Below are 17,922 nucleotides of genomic sequence, written 5' to 3' on the forward strand. Positions count from 1 at the left end.
TCTGGATGGATCTCACACTTTTGGGGGAATCATTTTGTCGGGCTTGTTTCTGCCTGTGTTCAAATTCACCACAACCGTGTAGAGTTTGTTTGATTCGCGGCGCAGGGGTGAAGCTGATTCTTTAGGATGGCCAGGTTTTGACCTACTCCTGCATGGATTGTTTGCAAAAACTTCTTCGCTGAGAGGTAAGAGCCATTGCATCTGTCCTTCCCGTTACTCCGCGGCCGATGGGTGAGTCGTATAAAAACTTTGGTTTGCTGTTAAAATGGCTGAAACGGAACGTAATGATACATTTATTCGTCATTTCGTTGTACTGAAGTAAAATTTAGACTTTTCTCTTCTGGTTTAACTTTTCTTTCAGTACCGTTCTCAAACACGAGTCCCCCTTTTGTTCGTAACTGAGCTTGTCCCAACTTGAGATGTTTTGAAGGGGCAGTAATCTGAGAAGAAGTCTGTTGAAATGCTCAAGATTATCTGAGAAGAAGTCTGTTGAAATGCTCAAGATTTGAGATAGAGACGTTCAAGTTCAGTATGTGTAGCAGAAAATGGTTATATCTTATGAAAATTAATCTGTCAAAATTATCAAGGTCACATTTACCTCTAAGATCAAGCGAAAAAAAAGAGGGAAAAAATGCATTTTGTATTTTCCGTAAAGCAATGAAACCTAATTAAGATAATTAAAATACATTTTTATGACAGTTATTTAAAGCTTCCAATAGTTAATTACCAAAAAATTACATACACCCAGGGTCATATATGTATATATATATATATATATATATATATATATATATATATATATATATATATGACCCTGGGTGTATGTAGCAATAGCTAACAGTACATTGTATGTGTCAAAATTATTATTTTTAATGCTTAAAATATCAGGATATTAAGTAAATATCATGTTCCATGAAAATATTTTGTAAATTTCCTACCGTAAATATATTAAAACTTAATTTTTTATTAGTAATATGCGTTGCTTAGAACTTCATTTGGACAACTTTAAAGGCGATTTTCTCAACAAAAAAAAAAAAAAAAAAAAAAAATTTGCATACTCTGTCAAGTATTGTGCTATTCAAACCATACATTAATGGAAAGCTTATTTATTCAGATTTCAGATGTTTTTCGTGGTCCAGGGTCAAATAATGCGAAAAATAACGATATATTATTATTTATAATCATTATTTAACTTGTAAAGAGGTATGGTCCATGGCGTTTGTTTTAATGCATTTTTTCTATGCCGATGCAAATAAAATATCACAATGCAGAAATGCGTTTCATTCTTTTAGATAATTTTAGCTGAATAAAAATGACGAATTAAGGCAAACATAGGTTAAACATACCCATTTAGCTCGTATATTCACTATTTTGTCATTTTAAACGGTATTCAAACAGTCACACAAAATAAATATGCATCTTATGTGTGACGCGATTTACTAAATAAATGATATTCTGATTATTGATTAGTAATATATCCCTCAGAAGAAAATTGTACAGGATTAAATAAAATAATAGTTACGATCAGTCGTACAGACTATTAACGTGTAATGCTATTTGTTGACAAAGCATTATTAAAAAAGACATTTAACGTGCACGTGCTCTTCCCCTCTCTCTGTGCTCTTGCAAACTGGGACACGCGCTCTTGTTTCCATAGAAACGCAGAGGACGCGCTGATACTGCTGTGCCGCGCACCGCTCAGATCATTCATCAAGACTTCACAGAAACCGCAAGATGGTAAGGAGACAAGCGACACCACGAATCATCAAAATAAGGTGGAATTTATCATATATCGACGATTAATCGTTTTATTCTCGCATTTCACCTGTTTATTGAACGCTTGTAGTCACGTGGACCTGTGTTGTTCCTGTTAACGTTAGCTGGTAACGATTAGCTTGCAGTGGTGGAATCAGTCAGGAATGTTTTGACCTGTGACCTTGAGAAATAAGCTGGTTTGTGTCTGGAATATGGCTTTTTTTCTTTAAGAATTCACCTAGCTCTTTGTTTCCCCCCTGCAGCCATTTTATGACAACGTTTACTACCCCTACCCGTCAGATCCCCCGGGAACCCATTCCTCAGCAGGGATCCCATCTCTGTTGAGCTCTCCTCAGAGCCAGCCCTCATCCGGCAGCCTGAGCAGACCAGCTGCATCCACCATGTCCGGACCGCTTACGTCCTCCGGAGTCGCCACCAGCACCGGCATCCCCCCGCCCTTCAAGTTCCGAGCCCGGCGTGAGAATGTGGACTGGCGTCGGATCAATGCCGTCGATGTAGACCGAGTGGCTTCCGAATTAGACTTCCACACTCTACAGGACCACATCACAGAGGTGACATTTTGCAACGTGGAGGGCGAGCGTTGCCAGCGCTGTCAGAGCCCTGTGGACCCTGCCTTGATTAAGCTCTTCCGGCTGGCCCAGCTAACCGTGGAGTACCTGCTTCACTCCCAGGACTGCCTCAGCATCAGTCTGCAGGGGGCCGAGGAGAGGCTGCAGGCAGAGGCGAAGGAGAGGGAGCAGCTCTGCGTCCAGCTGCAGAAAAAGAGCCAGGATGCCAAAACGTTAAAGGAGGAGCTGAAGCAGAGGAAGAAGATCATAGCCTCTCAGCAAGCCATGTTCAGCGCAGGGATCGGTGCCAATTACCATAAGGTCTGTACAGCCCCATGGTGGAGTGTGAATGTGTGTATTAGCATTTTCATTGTCGCCGCCACCTCCCCCCTCAAGGCCAGATTCTATTCCACCATCGTCCCACAGTTCATCGACCCTGGTGAATGTAACGTGTGCTTTTCTCACATTTGATGGTTTGAAGGAGCAACGTTAAGACCAGAACAATGTTAAGGCTGAATTCCAATTTGCGTACTAGGCTCTGATCGGTGTTAGTTATTGTTAAAATCATTTTTTTAATTGGAAATCATGTTCATAATCAAGATATCACTGAAATATTAATATTAGATGAGAAAATTAAAATTAAATGAAAATTAGAAATCCCCTGGCAACTTACTAAAGTAAAGAAATTTTTAAATACTATAATGACTAAAACTGAAATTAAATCTGAATATAAATATATATTTTTTAAAACTAATAAAAAGTACAAAAGCACATAATAAAATTACTAAGACTTAAAAAAAGAAACTTAAATTAGAAATGCCTTTGAAACTAACTGAAAGTCATTTTGAGTTAAGTCATTAAGTACTAAATTGGTAAAAATTAAATTACATCTACATTAAAATATTCTTTATAAACTAATGAAAGTTACAAAAGCACATAAAAAAATTAATAAACAACTAAACTGAAAATTAGAAATGCCCTGGCAACTAACTGAAATAAAGTAATTTTAAGTTAAGTCATTTAAGTACTAAATTGTTAAAAATTAAATTAAATCTAAATTAAAATATTTTTTAAAACTAATAAAATTACAAAAGCACACAAAAATTACATATAAAAACACCCTGAAATGCCCTTGCAACTAACTGAAAGAAAATAATTTTTAAGTTAAGTCATTCTTAACTTTACTGAAAGTTTAATTAAATCTAAATAAAATGTTTTTTTCTAAACTAATAAAATTACAAAAGCACATAACAAAATTATTAAAACTTAAAAAACTGAAACAAAAATTAGAAATGCCCTTAAACTAACCAAAAATATTGTATTCTCTTTACTGTAATACAAAATAACTATTTCAAGTTATTTTTAAGTACTCTAAAATCTAAATAAAATTATTATTTTTTTTAAATTAATAAAAAATTACAAGAGCACATAAAATTACTAAAACTTAAAAAACTAAAATTAAAACTAGAAATGCCCTGGCAACTATCTAATAAAAAATAATTTAAAGTTAAATTATTAAAAAATGATATAAATGTAAATAAAAATATTTTAGAAAAAATTTAAATTACAAAGCACGTAACAAAAATGCTAAAACTTAAAAACAGAAATGAAAATTAGAAATGTCCTGGCAACTAACTTAAAATAATTTTAAGTCTTTTTTGAGTACTAAAATTACTCAAAATAAATGAAATCTATATAAAAATGAATGAAAATTACAAAAGCACATAAAATTACTAAAACTTAAAAAAAACTGAGAAGAAAATTAGAAATACCCTGGCAACTAACTGGAATAAAATAATTCTAAGTTAAGTAATTTATAAGTACAAAAAATTACTAAAATTAAATCTACATTTTTTTTAAACTAATAAAGCACATAACACAATTACTACAACTTAAACTAAAAAATTTAGAAATGCAATAATAGCACATAAATAAAACTAAAACAGATTTTTTTATGCAGATATCGGTTAAAATGTCAACTTTTTTTTACATTTAGTCTTTTGCATATAGATGGCATTTAAGCTGACTGACATCTACTAAAAGCAAGAAACGAACCAATTTTGATTCCATTGTGTCTTTAAAAGTATGTGCATTACCATCACTAGTGCAATATGTGCTTTTCTTATCTAGTAAATGTATGCAATTTCGTTTTAAAAGAAGTGATGTCAACACTTTTAAGTCTATAATCAGGCCTGCAGGCTGGGACAGGATTAGCTAATCACCAGACGTGTTTTTTGGACACTGCATTCAGGATTTGGCAAACGGAGCAGATGGTGTCAGCTGGTGACGATGACTTGTACTCCACTTATAAAAGAGCCTTAAGTGGAGGAAACAAATCAAAGCACCCATCCCCCATCATCCCCTCCCACTCATCTCATCAATGAAATAAAAACACATGCTGCATTGCTTTTAGAAACATTTCCGTCTTTGCACCGTGGCTGTAGCTGCTGTTTGCTCATTTGCAATCATGGAACTGACGGTCCTGATTGCAGCCAGCTGTTGCCAAGGCAACACCTGGTGTTTCATGCGGTTGCTAGGAAAACCCCAAGCACCTGACAGCAGAATCCAAATGAAAGTGCTGCTCATGGTTTACTGTTTAATTCAGGATCAAGTGTTTTTAACTGTCAAGTGGTTACCTAAATGTAGCTAGATCTGTTAAATTTACCCCAAAATCTGAAAAAAGAAGTTGTATTTTGCATAAATACAATGAGGCCTATTTTTCTTACCAGTAAGATTGTTTTGCATTGTGATGTTATAGTGACATTTACACTCACAATTTACATTTTTATATGTGACCATGGACCACAAAACCAGTCATAAGGTAAAATTTTACAAAACTGAGATATATACATCATATGAAAGCTCAATAAATAAGCTTTCCATTGATGTATGGTTTGTTAGGATAGGACAATATTTGGCCGAGATACATCTGTTTGAAAATCTGGAATCTAAGGGTGCAAAAAAATCAAAATACTGAGAAAATCACCTTTAAAGTTGTCCAGATTAAGTTCTTAACAATGCATATTACTAATCAAAAATTACATTTTGATAGGTTTACAGTAGGAATTTTACAAAAAATCTTAATGGAACATGATCTTTACTTAATTTCCTAATATATTTTGGCTATTGCTACAAATATACCCCAGCGACTTAAGACTGGTTTTGTGGTCCAGGGTCACACACACACACACACACACACACACACACACACACACACACACACACACACACACACACACACACACACATATATATATATATATATATATATATATATATAGATAGATAGATAGATAGATAATAGTGTGTGACTGCAGGAGGATATTTTAAATGTGTATAAAACTATCTAAAAATAATATAAATTTTCTCTTTAAAGAATTTATTTATTTTTCCTTTGAACCTGGAGCCAGATATTCCTTTACAGTTTTCAATATTTCAGTATACAATTTATCATTTAAAATAATATAAATTTGCAACAAAATTATATATAAATATATTAAATGTCTAATGATTATTTTGTATTACAGTAAAGAAAGCGAAAGAAAATAATGTCAAAATTGGAAAAATATTGCATAAGAAAAATAAAATTTCAATATATAATTTAAAATAATATAAATTTGCATCATAAATCTTTTGTATTACAGTAAAGAGAATACAATATTTTTGGATGTGAATTGGGAAAATTGAGTAGGAAAATGTCATGAAAATGATAATGATGTAAAAATTTTGGCTAAATAAAATTTCAATATGTAATTTATCATTTAAAACAAAAAACTGCAGCAAGACTAGTTATTATTATTTATTTAAATAATCTTAATTTTCTGTTTAAAAATATTTTTTTTTCCCTTTGACTTTGACTTTGGTTTACCTTTATTTTAGAGTTTCCTCTAGTTCTGTAATACGCTTTCTTGGTTTTTGTTCAATACCTGCTGAGGCTGCAGATTGACACCAGTGGATCCTAAACACATAATTGCATTTCACAGTTGATTTGGGAAGTTATGTTAGAGCAGCAATGTGATTATGTCACACAGTGGGAGTTTTACGGAGACAGTCTTCCCTGTCTTGTTGCAGAGAAAACAGCAAATGCAGAGCATGTGCTTATGAAGGGTATCAGTAGCAGTGTGGTTAAATTTGCATGAGAATACCAGACGGGTGTTTTGGCTGCTAAATGTGGTGTATGATGTGCAGCGTTGTGGATTTTCCGCATATCTGTGAACTGGAGCGAGAGGTAGAGCGGGGAAAAGATGTAACATCAACCCTGCACCACCCGGTGTTTCCATGGCAACGTTCCCACATTGTCTCTTGGTGTATATTGGTGAGTGGAGTGTGAGTGACAGCTGTGTTGAGCTGCGCCGACACCTGCTCGTCACCTGAACGGGGCTCGTGTTCACTCTGACCTTCAGGAAGGATTCTCCTTGGCATATTTGCTTTTTTAGATCACTGTAAAAAGAAAGATTCTATTATCATCTACTCACCCTTATCACTCTTTTTTCCAATGAAATACAAAAGAACCAAGTCACTTAAGAATAAGGCATCTGTATTTATCTTCACAGATTTGATGCCAAGTAAATTAATCAAGCCCCTGATTTTGTGTTTCAGTGCCAACATTGTGAGAAAGCCTTCTTGAATGTCTCTTTCCTCCAAAGTCACATGCAGCGCAGACATCAGACGGAGTTTGACATCAGTGAGTTCAAACTGTGCTGAATCACTTTGCAGTGTGTGTCTGTTGTATTTTGCTTGCCCTTGTGAAAAAGAAGCATGCTTTAACATGCTTTATAGAGTACTAATGGAAATAATATACTATAACATAGTTTTTTATAATACGTACATTTAATAAAATGTATAATTTATACTAAATTAAAAGAAAATGTATTATATTTTTAATAGAACATTTATTAAAATGTATAATTTACAATAAAGTAAAAGAAAATGCAAATTAAAAAGAAAATTAATATAAATTATATGAAAATGAAAATTCTTACATTTTATTAAAATGTATAATTTTAATGATCACAGTTGAGGTCAAAAGTTTACATACAACATGCAGAAACTGCAAAATGTTAATTATTATACCAAAATAAGAAGGATCATACAAAATGCATGTTATTTTTTATTTAGTACTGACCTGAATGCAATATTTCACTTAAAAGACGTTTACATGTAGTTCACAGGAGAAAATAATAGTTGAATTTATAAAAATTACCCTGTTCAAAAGTTTACATACTCTTGATTCTTAATACTGTGTTGATACCTAAATGATCCACAGCTGTGCTTTTTTTCTTTTTTTTTTTTTTGTTTAGTGATAGTTGTTCATGAGTCCCTTGTTTGTCCTGAACAGTTTAACTGCCTAATGTTCTTCAGAAAAATCCTTCAGGTCCCACAAATGAGCATTTTTGTGTATTTGAACTAGGGGTGGGCGCAGTGTCACACCGGTGATGACTAGGACACCAGTGTACCGCCCACCCCTAATTTGAACACTTTCCAACAATGACTGTATGATTTTGAGATCCATCTTTTCACACTGAGGACAACTGTGGGACTCATATGCAACTATTACAGAAGGTTCAAACGCTCACTGATGCTCCAGAAGAAAAAAAAAAAAACATGCATTAAGCATTTTATTTTATTTATTTAGTACTGCACTTCAAAAGCTACAGAATACTTACATGTCTCCCAGAAGACAAAATAAGTTAAATTTACCCTGATCGACATATTCCAAAAGTTTTCACCCTCAGCTCTTAATGCATTGTGTTTCCTTCTGCAGCATCAGTGAGTGTTTGAACCTTCTGTAATAGTTGCATGAGTCCCTCAGTTATCCAGTGTGAAAAGATTGATCTCAGAATCATACAGTCATTGCTGAAAAGGGTTCAAATACACAAAAATGCTGAAAAAACAAAGAATTTGTGTTTAACTGTTAAGGAATCAGGACAAACAAGGGACTTTTGAATAACTATCATTAAACCTTTGAACAGGGTCATATTTATAAATTCAACTATTATTTTTCAACTATAATCAATATTTTGCAGATTCTGCAAGGTGTATGTAAACTTTTGACCTCAACTGTAAGTGTATGTTAAAAGCAAAGAGCTGAATTTTAGAGTACGTTTTGACCTACTTGAGTAGGACTATAAATCTTAACATATAATCTTTGTGTACATTGTTTGTGTACACAGAGTTTACTAAAAAGAAAGGTTTTGAACAACTCACTTACACTGTTTGGGTTTCCGCTCGCAGCCGTCTTGCCAGTCAAGAAGTGTCGATCTCTGAATGCGAATGAATGGACTCCATAGGACGAAATATTAGGCTTATATGAGGCTCTTTTTACAACTAGAAGGTTAATATTGTTTTTCACTTGCAACAACACAACGAATTACCCGTGCATTTATATGGAAATATGCTTTAGGAGCTATCCATCCTCGCATTCGGAGATCGACACTTCTTGACTGGCAAGACGGCTGTGAACGGAAACCCAAACAGTGTAAGTGAGTTGTTCAAAACCTTTCTTTTTAGTAAACTCTGTGTACACAATGTTCTCAATGCTCGAGTTCATGTGTAGAGACTCAGGCGATACTTCGAGCGAAGTTTCATGGTGTGTCGAGCCTTCTTAGTGTTGTAAAAATATCGATTTTGATGCGCTCAAATTTATGCCCCTAGAACTCCCATTCACCAGCCATTGACCACAAAACGAAATCACGGTCAATCTCAAAAACGGCTCGTTTGTCGTAATTATGCTTTTAGATATACGTTTGTCTCGTTTACAGTAAAAAAAAACAGCCCAGGTTGCATTTTGGCAATAGTTATCGTTTAATATATATTTTTATATTTTTAGAATTATATTATCACAAGTAAAATATACTTGTAAGATTTGAAGTACACCACGTGTACAATCAATACAGTTAACCAATTTTCTTTTTCACAAGGGTGATTCAAGCATCTCATATTTTCCAGAACTGATGACAGATAATCAGAAAAAAATTCAGACCATGAAGTTACAGGATGAGATCAACAAACTCCAAGAGCAGTTGACCCTGGTCACGTCCCAAATGGAGACACAGCAGAAAGACTACACTGCAAAACAGGTTAGAGAAGACAAAAGAGATCGTTGTTTTTAATAGAATGATATGTTATTTGAAATAAATATTTCATACTCTATTTTCTCCAGGAGAAAGACCTCATTCAAAGACAGGAAGAGTTTAAAAGACAACTGGAAATATGGAAAGAAGAAGAGAAAATGCGGATGAACGGCAAAATTGATGAAGTCAAGCAAGCCTGTCAGCGGGACATGGATTTAATGCATCAAAAGAACAGAAACCTAGAAAATGTAAGCTTTTATTCCAGACAAGGCATGTTGGTCATCATTTACTCTACTTTATAATAGTATGTATTAATATTTTCTAACATAGTGTAGTATTATATAATAAGCTGGATTTAAATTAACATGGTTATAAAGGATAAAATACATTGATCAAACAAGGCAGAAATTGATAGAAGTATTAACATCATGTGATTATACTGAAATTACATTTTTGTGGTCATTCTTTTTTCATCAGGAGCTGCTAAAATTACAGCAGAAAAACATGCAGGAAAATGTGCAGCAAGTACATACACAGCCCGATACATCAGCCAGCAGTGAACACTGGCAGGAAGTTGTTAAACTTCAACAAAAACTCCACAAACAAGTAAGAGATGCAACATTCATTTGATTTGGGCCAGTCCAGTGCACCACACCTTAGAATGGAAGTTGCTGTAATTTTAAAGCTGATGTTTTTCTTTACTTAGGAGGTGAAGTGGGCAGGGAAGATGCAAAAAATAAAGGAGGAACATGACAGTGAAAAAAGTCTGGTAGGTCTTACAGGCATCACATAGCTGTTTAAATACAGAAATAGCTCATATAAGAACATATCTGTTATATCTGGTCCATCAGCTTCAGGAGGAGCTGTTCAACCTGCGCTCTGCCGTGTCTGAAGGGAGAGAGGAATCACGACGACAGGTGCAGGAACTGAGCCACAGGCTGCAAGAGCACCAGCAGATTATTGCCTCCCAAAACAAGCAGGTCAGTACTGTATCCCGGCACAGGAAGAGGCTCGATTGTTCAGGATTTCCTGTATTAGCGCAGCGGCCCACAGCATAATCTTTAGGTTCAGGCTGAAAGAGTGTACGGGTGGGAACATATCCGGACGTTTCAGTTATTATCATCACAGTGATTATATGTTGTCAGCAGGTTGTCCTTTCAGTGAAACTTTTACATTTAAAGTGACAGCTCAGATACTGTCTTGCTGACTGGGTTTTTTTGTTGTAAGAAATAACATGCGGTTTTGTTTACATGACAGATGAAACAGATCTCATCGAAGCCACCAACAATAACAGTACAGCGTGAAGGTATGTAGACATCCATTATATTTTTAGAGCTTTTTAATATATGAGAGATTAATTGTCTGTATTTTGATTTTGATATTTTTGTCTATATGAATTGCTCATATTTTTGTTTCAGTGGTTGCTGCACCGGCTCCTGAGACTAAAGCTAAAGTGGTGCTCAGTGGTAAGTGTCTGGATAATACAATGTTGTTAGATAATGTCAAGATAATATTAAAGGAACACTCCACTTTTTTTGGAAATAGGCTCATTCTCCAACTCCCCCCGAGTTAATAAATTGAGTTTTACCATTTTGAAATCCATTCAGCCGTTCTCCTGTTCTGGCGATATCATTTTTAGCATAGCTTAGCATAGATCATTGAATCCTATTAGACCAGTAGCATCGCGTTCAAAAATGACCAACGAGTTTCGATATTTGTTCTATTTAAAACTTGACTCTTCTGTAGTTATATCGTGTACTAAGACCGGTGGAAATGCAAAGCTTCAATTTTCTAGGCTGATAAGATTAGGAACTACACTCCCATTCCGGCGTAATAGTCAAGGAAGTTTGCTGCCGTAATAAGGCTGAAGCAGGAGCAGTAATACCACGCAGCACATGTGCAAATGCTAAACTAGCTGGGAACTCATTTCTGATAATACTCCGCCTGCTTCGGCCATATTACGGCAGAAAACTTCCTTGACTATTACGCCGGAATGGGAGTGTAGTTCCTAATCTTATCAGCCTAGAAACTCGCAGCTTTACATTTCCACCGGTCTTAGTACATGATATAACTACAGAAGAGTCAAGTTTTAAATACAACAAATATGGAAACTCGTTGGTCATTTTTGAACGTGATGCTATTGGTCTAATAGGATTCAATGATCTATGCTAAGCTATGCTAAAAGTGATATCGCCAGAACAGGAGAACGGCTGAATGGATTTCAAAACGGTAAAAATCAACATATTAACTCGGGGGGGAGTTGGAGAATGAGCCTATTTCCAAAAAAGTGGAGTGTTCCTTTAATCTCTAAACATGAGGATTCATAGACTGTAAAAAAAGATGGACGACGTGTCTCCGCTTCATTCCATATTGAAAAGTGAAGCCAATACGTCTCAATATGGCCATTGCCATCTTGGGGGAAATGACGTCATTTGGAGCCAGATTCTGCGCAGTAGAGACTCATTTGGAGCCAGATTCTGCGCAGTAGAGACTCATTTGGAGCCAGATTCTGCGCAGTAGTGTCGTGAGGCGGAGCCACGCTATCAAAACCCTGCCCAAACACCCGCAGACCCAATCGCACGATCACAATCATGACAGCACACCCCGTTTTTATAGCATTAAATAACTACCTAAAAACGAACTTATTAGAAAAATGAACATGAACACCTGAACATGAATCAGCATTATAATAACTATCTCTCATGATGGAAACCATCTTTGGAAAAAAATTATTTGAAGTGTAATTCGATTATTTAGTTTGGCTCACGTCCCATAAGATTACATGAAGAGGGCGGGGTTTAGCAGCCAGCCACCAGGGGGTGATCGAAATGTTTTGGCTTCACTTTTCAGGACTTGGACTTGTATGGCACACTTGAGTGGATCACAATTCTCACACTATGAGCTAATTAGGCATGACATGACAAAGAAAAAAAGAAAAACCATGCATATATTTGATCCAATGTACTGCAGAAACTGTAACATTTTGAATTATTTTTACTATTTTAAATAATTGTTTTCTACAGTGCCTTGCAAAAGTATTCATATTAATTTTTTTCACATTTTGTTTTGTTGCAGCATTATGTTAAACTGCTTTAAATTACTTGTTTTTCCACATCAATCTACATCTCATACACCATAATGACAAAGCACTGTAGAGCCTGTAGAGCTCAGTGACAGACTTGCGTTAAGGCAATGATCTAGGGAAGAGTTCAGAAAAAAATCTGCTGCATTGAAGGTTCACAGAAGCATGCAGCCTCCATTATCTATAATGGAAGACGATTGGAACAACTAGGACTCTAGAAAATGTCTGCCAGCTCCTATCCAAGCAGACAGAGCTTGAGAGGTGAAAAGGTGAGGCAAAGAATGGCAGATAATTGCCAAATGCAGATGTGCAAAGCTTGTCACATCATACCCAAAAAGACTTGAGGCTGTAAAGGTGCTTTAACTATGTGCTGAGTTAAGGGTATGAATACTTATGCAATGTACTTATTTCAGTGTTTTATTTTTAATAAATTTGTAAAATTTGCAAATCTGGTTTTTGCTTTGTCATTACTCTGGTGTATGAAGTGTTAATTGATGTGTGGAAAAACTAATTTAAAGCAGTTTAACATAATGCTGCAACAAAACAAAAGGTGAAAAAATGAAGGGGTGTGAATACTTTCGCAAGGCACTGTATTTGAATATATTTTAAAATGTAGTTTATTCCTGTGGTGTGAAGTTGAATGTTCAGCATCTTTACTCCAGTCTTCAGGGTCACATGATACTTCAGAAATCATTCTAATTTGCTGATTTTCTGTTCAAGAAACATTTTTATTATTATTATTATTATTATTATATCAATATTTAAAACAGTTGAGTACATTATTTTCAGAATTCTTTGATGAATAGAAAGATCCAAATATCAGCATTTATCTAAAATAAAAAGCTTTTGCAACATTATACACTATACCATTCAAAAGCTTGGAGTCAGTATATTTTTTATTATTATAATTTTTTTTTTGGTAAAAAAAAAATACATATAGAAATTATAGAAATACTTTTATTTAGCAAGGATTCTTTAAATTGATCAAAAGTGATGATAAAGACATTTATAAAGTTACAAAAGATTTCTTTTTCAGATAAATGCAGTTCTTCTGAATTTATTATTCATTAAAGAAACCTTACCAAAAAAAATCTACTCAGTTGTTTTCAACATTATAATAATGAATGTTTTTTTTGCAGCAAATCAGAATATTAAAATTATTTCTGAAGGATCATGTGACTGGAGCAATGATGCTAAAAATTTGGCTTTGGAATAAAGTACATTTTAAAATAGATTAGTTATTTTAAACAGTTATTTTAAATAGTACAAATATTTCACAATTTTACTGTTTTTGCTGTACTTTGGATCAAATAAATGCAGGCTTTGGTGAGCAGAAGAGGCTTCTTTAAAAAGTATTACAATCTTACTGTTCAAAAAGTTTTAAATGGTAGTGTATTAAAGATTTACAATAAAAATTACACATTGTAATGTCAGGTTTATGGAGCAGATAATATACATGTTGCTATTATTACCAAAGCAGATCAGAACAATCAAAAAATGTGAAAATTGAGAAATGTTTTTTTTTCTTTTCTTTCCATTTTGCTATGTTGGGTAGCCCCACGTGCTGTATTTATAACATTATAACATTTGCTGTGGTTTTGTTGCTTGATTTAGCAAATCACTGTCAATGAGGACAGAAATATTACTTGACAAGCTTGATGTGTACTAGGACAAGGTGTCAGACCATAATACCGTTTAAAAGTTTGAGGTTGGCAGAGTTTTTAATGTTTATAACAGAAGTCACCTCACCTAGGCGTGATTTTATGTTATTTTTTTAAATTACACTAAAAACAGTAATTTTGTGAAATATCATTACAATTTAAAGCAACTATGTTTCATTTGAATATATTTTGAAATGTAATATATTTTAGTGATGCAAAGCTGAATTTTCAGCATCATTACTTCAGTCTTTAGTGTCACATGATCCTTCAGAAATCATTCGCTGATTTGACGCTCAAGTGAAATTTCCAGTAGTGCTGCGTAATATTTTTGTGGAAACAGTGATGCTTTTCAGAATTCTTTGATGAATAGAAAGCTCATAAAAAACATAAACTACTAAAATTCTTTTTTTTTACTTTTTTACCCCAAACTTTTGAAATGAAGTGTATGTTAACTGTGTCTTTTTGGTGTTCACTACCATATAGATGGCTTAGAATCTAATGTACATGCACTAACAGCAACAAAATATAATTTAACTGGGTCTTTAATCAGCATGTGGTCAGTATGGGTAAGGTTTAGATTTGAATATGTCCGTCCGCAACCCCTGCACTCTTCTCTGACATTCTTTGCACTGTCCTATTAGAGCAGTCCAACTCGGTCCATAAACTGGATCCTATAGTGGAGCTGTCTGAGGAGGATAAAGGTAAAGCAGTAGAGCAATTGAGTGTAGTTGTCTGTGGCATGCTCGCATCCTGTCTGCATGGATCTGTGCTAAAGTGAAGTGCTGAGCATGCCAAACTGAAGGAATGAGCTTGAAGATCTGTCTCAGACGTTACAGCATGCATGTAATCATTGGACAGCTCAAAACAAGAGAAAGGAAATTTCTAGATAAAGTAACCAAGTATATATATCAAGTGTTTGGCATTGTTTATTGGTTTGAAAAATATACAGGTCATTGTACAATTGCAGTCGCATTTTTTGTGTTTTATTCTTTTCCATTTTTGCAAGATCAGACTAAATAATTATAAAAAATATAACAATAAAAAAATGACACCTGAAATTAAGATCCGAAGTGGTCAGGTGACAATTGTTCATTATTTAAATAAGTTAATTATATAGTTTTTAAAGAAATTAATATTTGTATCCTGCAAGGTCACATTAAATGTATCAAAAGTGAAAAAAGACATAAGCATTTCTTTCTGACCAACAAAAAATCCAGAAAAAAAATCTGTTAGTTTCCACAAACATATTAAGCATATTAAAACTGTTTTTAACATTGATTAAAATCAGAAATATTTGTGAACATATTAGAATGATTACTGAAGGTTCATGTTACACTCAAGACTGGAGTAAAGATGCTGAAAATTCAGTATTGCATCACAAAAAAATACATTTTAAAATATATTTTAAAAGAAAACAGTTATTTTAAATTTCTGTTTTTGTTATATTTTTGGTCAAATACATTTATCTATTTATCTAAGATTATTTATGCTATCCCAATTATTATTATTTTTTTTTTGAGTGGCAGCCACTGCAATTGTAGAAAGACAGAAAAATTATTCCAGAGCACGTGTCAACATCATAAGTGCCAGTTACCATAATCATTCGTCTTATATTTTCAGATTCCTCTAGCATCTCTGAAAGTCACACAGAGAGCCGGTCATGGAAGCAGGACGTGCAGGAGCTGTTGAAGAACCCAGGTTTGAGGAGAGACATGCGTTTGGCAGCTCAGCAGAACCTCGAAGATCGATTGCAGAGTCTAGGCGTCAAGGTAGTAAATGTCAGCTTGCATTATAAAAAAACGTATGATGTAAAAATATATAGATTTGGACAGTTGGACTGCAGTTGAGAAGCCATATCACTGTATAACCTCAATGTCTTTTGTGTTGTTCAGGGAGTCAGTGGTCTCTCTAAAGGGGCGTATAAGAGCACCATGACCCAGGTTATCACTGATCGTCAGAAGAGACAAGAAGAGGATCCAGTTTATCGGAGGGCACTGAAAGAGATCAACCATAAACTGGAGCAGAGAGTGAAGGAGAGGAACACGGAGCAGCCGGCCAAACCCAAACAACATGAACAAGGTCAGAATAGGGACAGTTTCAAGGCTGAGAATGAGGCTCTAAATATATTTGTTTTATGTCTGTTCCCAACAGGTTTATTATCATTAACTAAAACTAAAACCACTAAAAATATTTTGTTACTTAAACGATAACTTAAGTAGTATTCAGCATTTACAATTGTTGATTAGTTTAACTTGACGTGCTAAAATAACTAGAACTGAAATGAAAATGAATAAAAGCTGTATAGACATGTAAAACAATATAGAAATTGCACAGCAAAATGCCAAAACCTTCGAATGAAAATTAAAATATATAAATAAAAATGAATTTAAAATATGAATTAAAACTATAATACTATGTAAATGCTACCAAAATAACACCGATTCCCAACTGAATATGGCATACTGTTTAAAATATTAAAGCAAATATTGGTAACACTTTAGAATAGGTAACACCTATTAACTATTAACTACGACTTATTAGCATGCATATTACTAGAATATTGGCCGTTTATTAGTATTAATTAAGCATATATTAATGCCTTATTCTACATGACCTTATTCTACATCCCTAATCCTACCCAATACCTAAACCAACTACTTTGCTAACTATTAATAAGCAGCAAATTAGGAATTTGTTGAGGGAAAAGTCATAGTTAATAGTTAATAGGTGTTACCTATTCTATTCTATTCTAAAAAATGCAGTATTTCACCTAGTTTGTGAATGCTTTGTATTTTTGTGTAATGTTTTGTTCCTTATATGGATTGCATGTTCCTGTTTCATGCATGAGTTCCATTTGAGTCAGGAGGCTGCATCAGAAGGCTTATGTAGAGTGTAGAGTTCAGTTTTGCCTTATTCTCTTGCAGTGATTCAGTCCAGACCCAGATCCAGCAGTTTTCCATTGACAGTAACACGCGTGGTGTCAGGCCCTGCTCCCAAACAACAGCACACCCCACAACCAACTCCACGCAGCAGAACCAGCACCCTGCCCAAAACCTCCACACCGCTTCAGCATCACAGGTACAGCAACATTTGACTGTGGCCTTCATGGAAGTATTAGGGTTTTATCTTTAGGTAAATTACGTAAAAAATAAAATATAATTACAATAAAAATAAATCAAAAACTTCAATAGATTCTGTTTATATTTGTATATTCATTATGCACATTATAAATGTTTTTTAATAGTTTTTATTATCATTTAATTGTTAGTTTAGTATTATTTGTATATTATTATACTATTTATAATATTTAAATTAGATTTTTTTTGTTAGTTTTTTACATTTTTAATTAATTTTAAGTTTTTCTTCTTCGCTTTTAATTTGCTTTTGTTTTTTAAATGTGCCTAATTAGCTTTTATTTGTTTATATTTTTGTCTTAGTTTTTATAATTATAATAATTTTAGTACTTCAGCTTAAACTAAATACAAATGTTGCCTAATGTTAGAAACTAAATTAAATAAAAAACGTTTTTTATATTTTATTTCAAGTAATGTTTATTTTAGTTAACAAAAGTTATTTTTTTAGTTATAACACTTTTATTTTAATTTTAGTTACAATAACAACACTGACAATCAAGTTTCAAGCTTTTTCCAAATTCCATTTTTAAGACCCTATGAAATACATTTATGTTTTTTCACAAATACAGTTTTATTCCTGGATTAAAGGTTTTATTCAATTTTAATAGTCAAAAGCATTTGTTTTTTATTATATTTTATTTAGTAATT

General features: G+C 33.8%; 1 protein-coding gene across 2 annotated transcripts in view; it reads left to right on the forward strand.

Moving 5' to 3' along the window:
• dzip1 (DAZ interacting zinc finger protein 1) overlaps positions 1-17,922 on the forward strand; it is a 22,826-nt gene continuing 4,904 nt past the window's right edge. Inside the window, exons 1-15 of one of the 2 annotated variants that reach the window (XM_073851724.1) lie at positions 1-185; positions 1,658-1,737; positions 2,019-2,645; positions 6,924-7,008; positions 9,273-9,403; positions 9,487-9,645; positions 9,875-10,003; positions 10,104-10,166; positions 10,249-10,377; positions 10,655-10,703; positions 10,816-10,863; positions 14,782-14,841; positions 15,761-15,909; positions 16,033-16,219; positions 17,065-17,218. In XM_073851724.1, coding sequence (XP_073707825.1) covers positions 1,735-1,737; positions 2,019-2,645; positions 6,924-7,008; positions 9,273-9,403; positions 9,487-9,645; positions 9,875-10,003; positions 10,104-10,166; positions 10,249-10,377; positions 10,655-10,703; positions 10,816-10,863; positions 14,782-14,841; positions 15,761-15,909; positions 16,033-16,219; positions 17,065-17,218 — 1,973 coding nt within the window. In that variant the 5' untranslated portion in view covers positions 1-185; positions 1,658-1,734. The remainder of the gene's footprint in view (positions 186-1,657; positions 1,738-2,018; positions 2,646-6,923; positions 7,009-9,272; positions 9,404-9,486; positions 9,646-9,874; positions 10,004-10,103; positions 10,167-10,248; positions 10,378-10,654; positions 10,704-10,815; positions 10,864-14,781; positions 14,842-15,760; positions 15,910-16,032; positions 16,220-17,064; positions 17,219-17,922) is intronic. The other variant, XM_073851725.1, reaches the window with a different exon arrangement.

The sequence above is a fragment of the Garra rufa genome, chromosome 12 (assembly GCF_049309525.1).
Source record: "Garra rufa chromosome 12, GarRuf1.0, whole genome shotgun sequence".
NCBI classification, from domain to species: domain Eukaryota; kingdom Metazoa; phylum Chordata; class Actinopteri; order Cypriniformes; family Cyprinidae; genus Garra; species Garra rufa.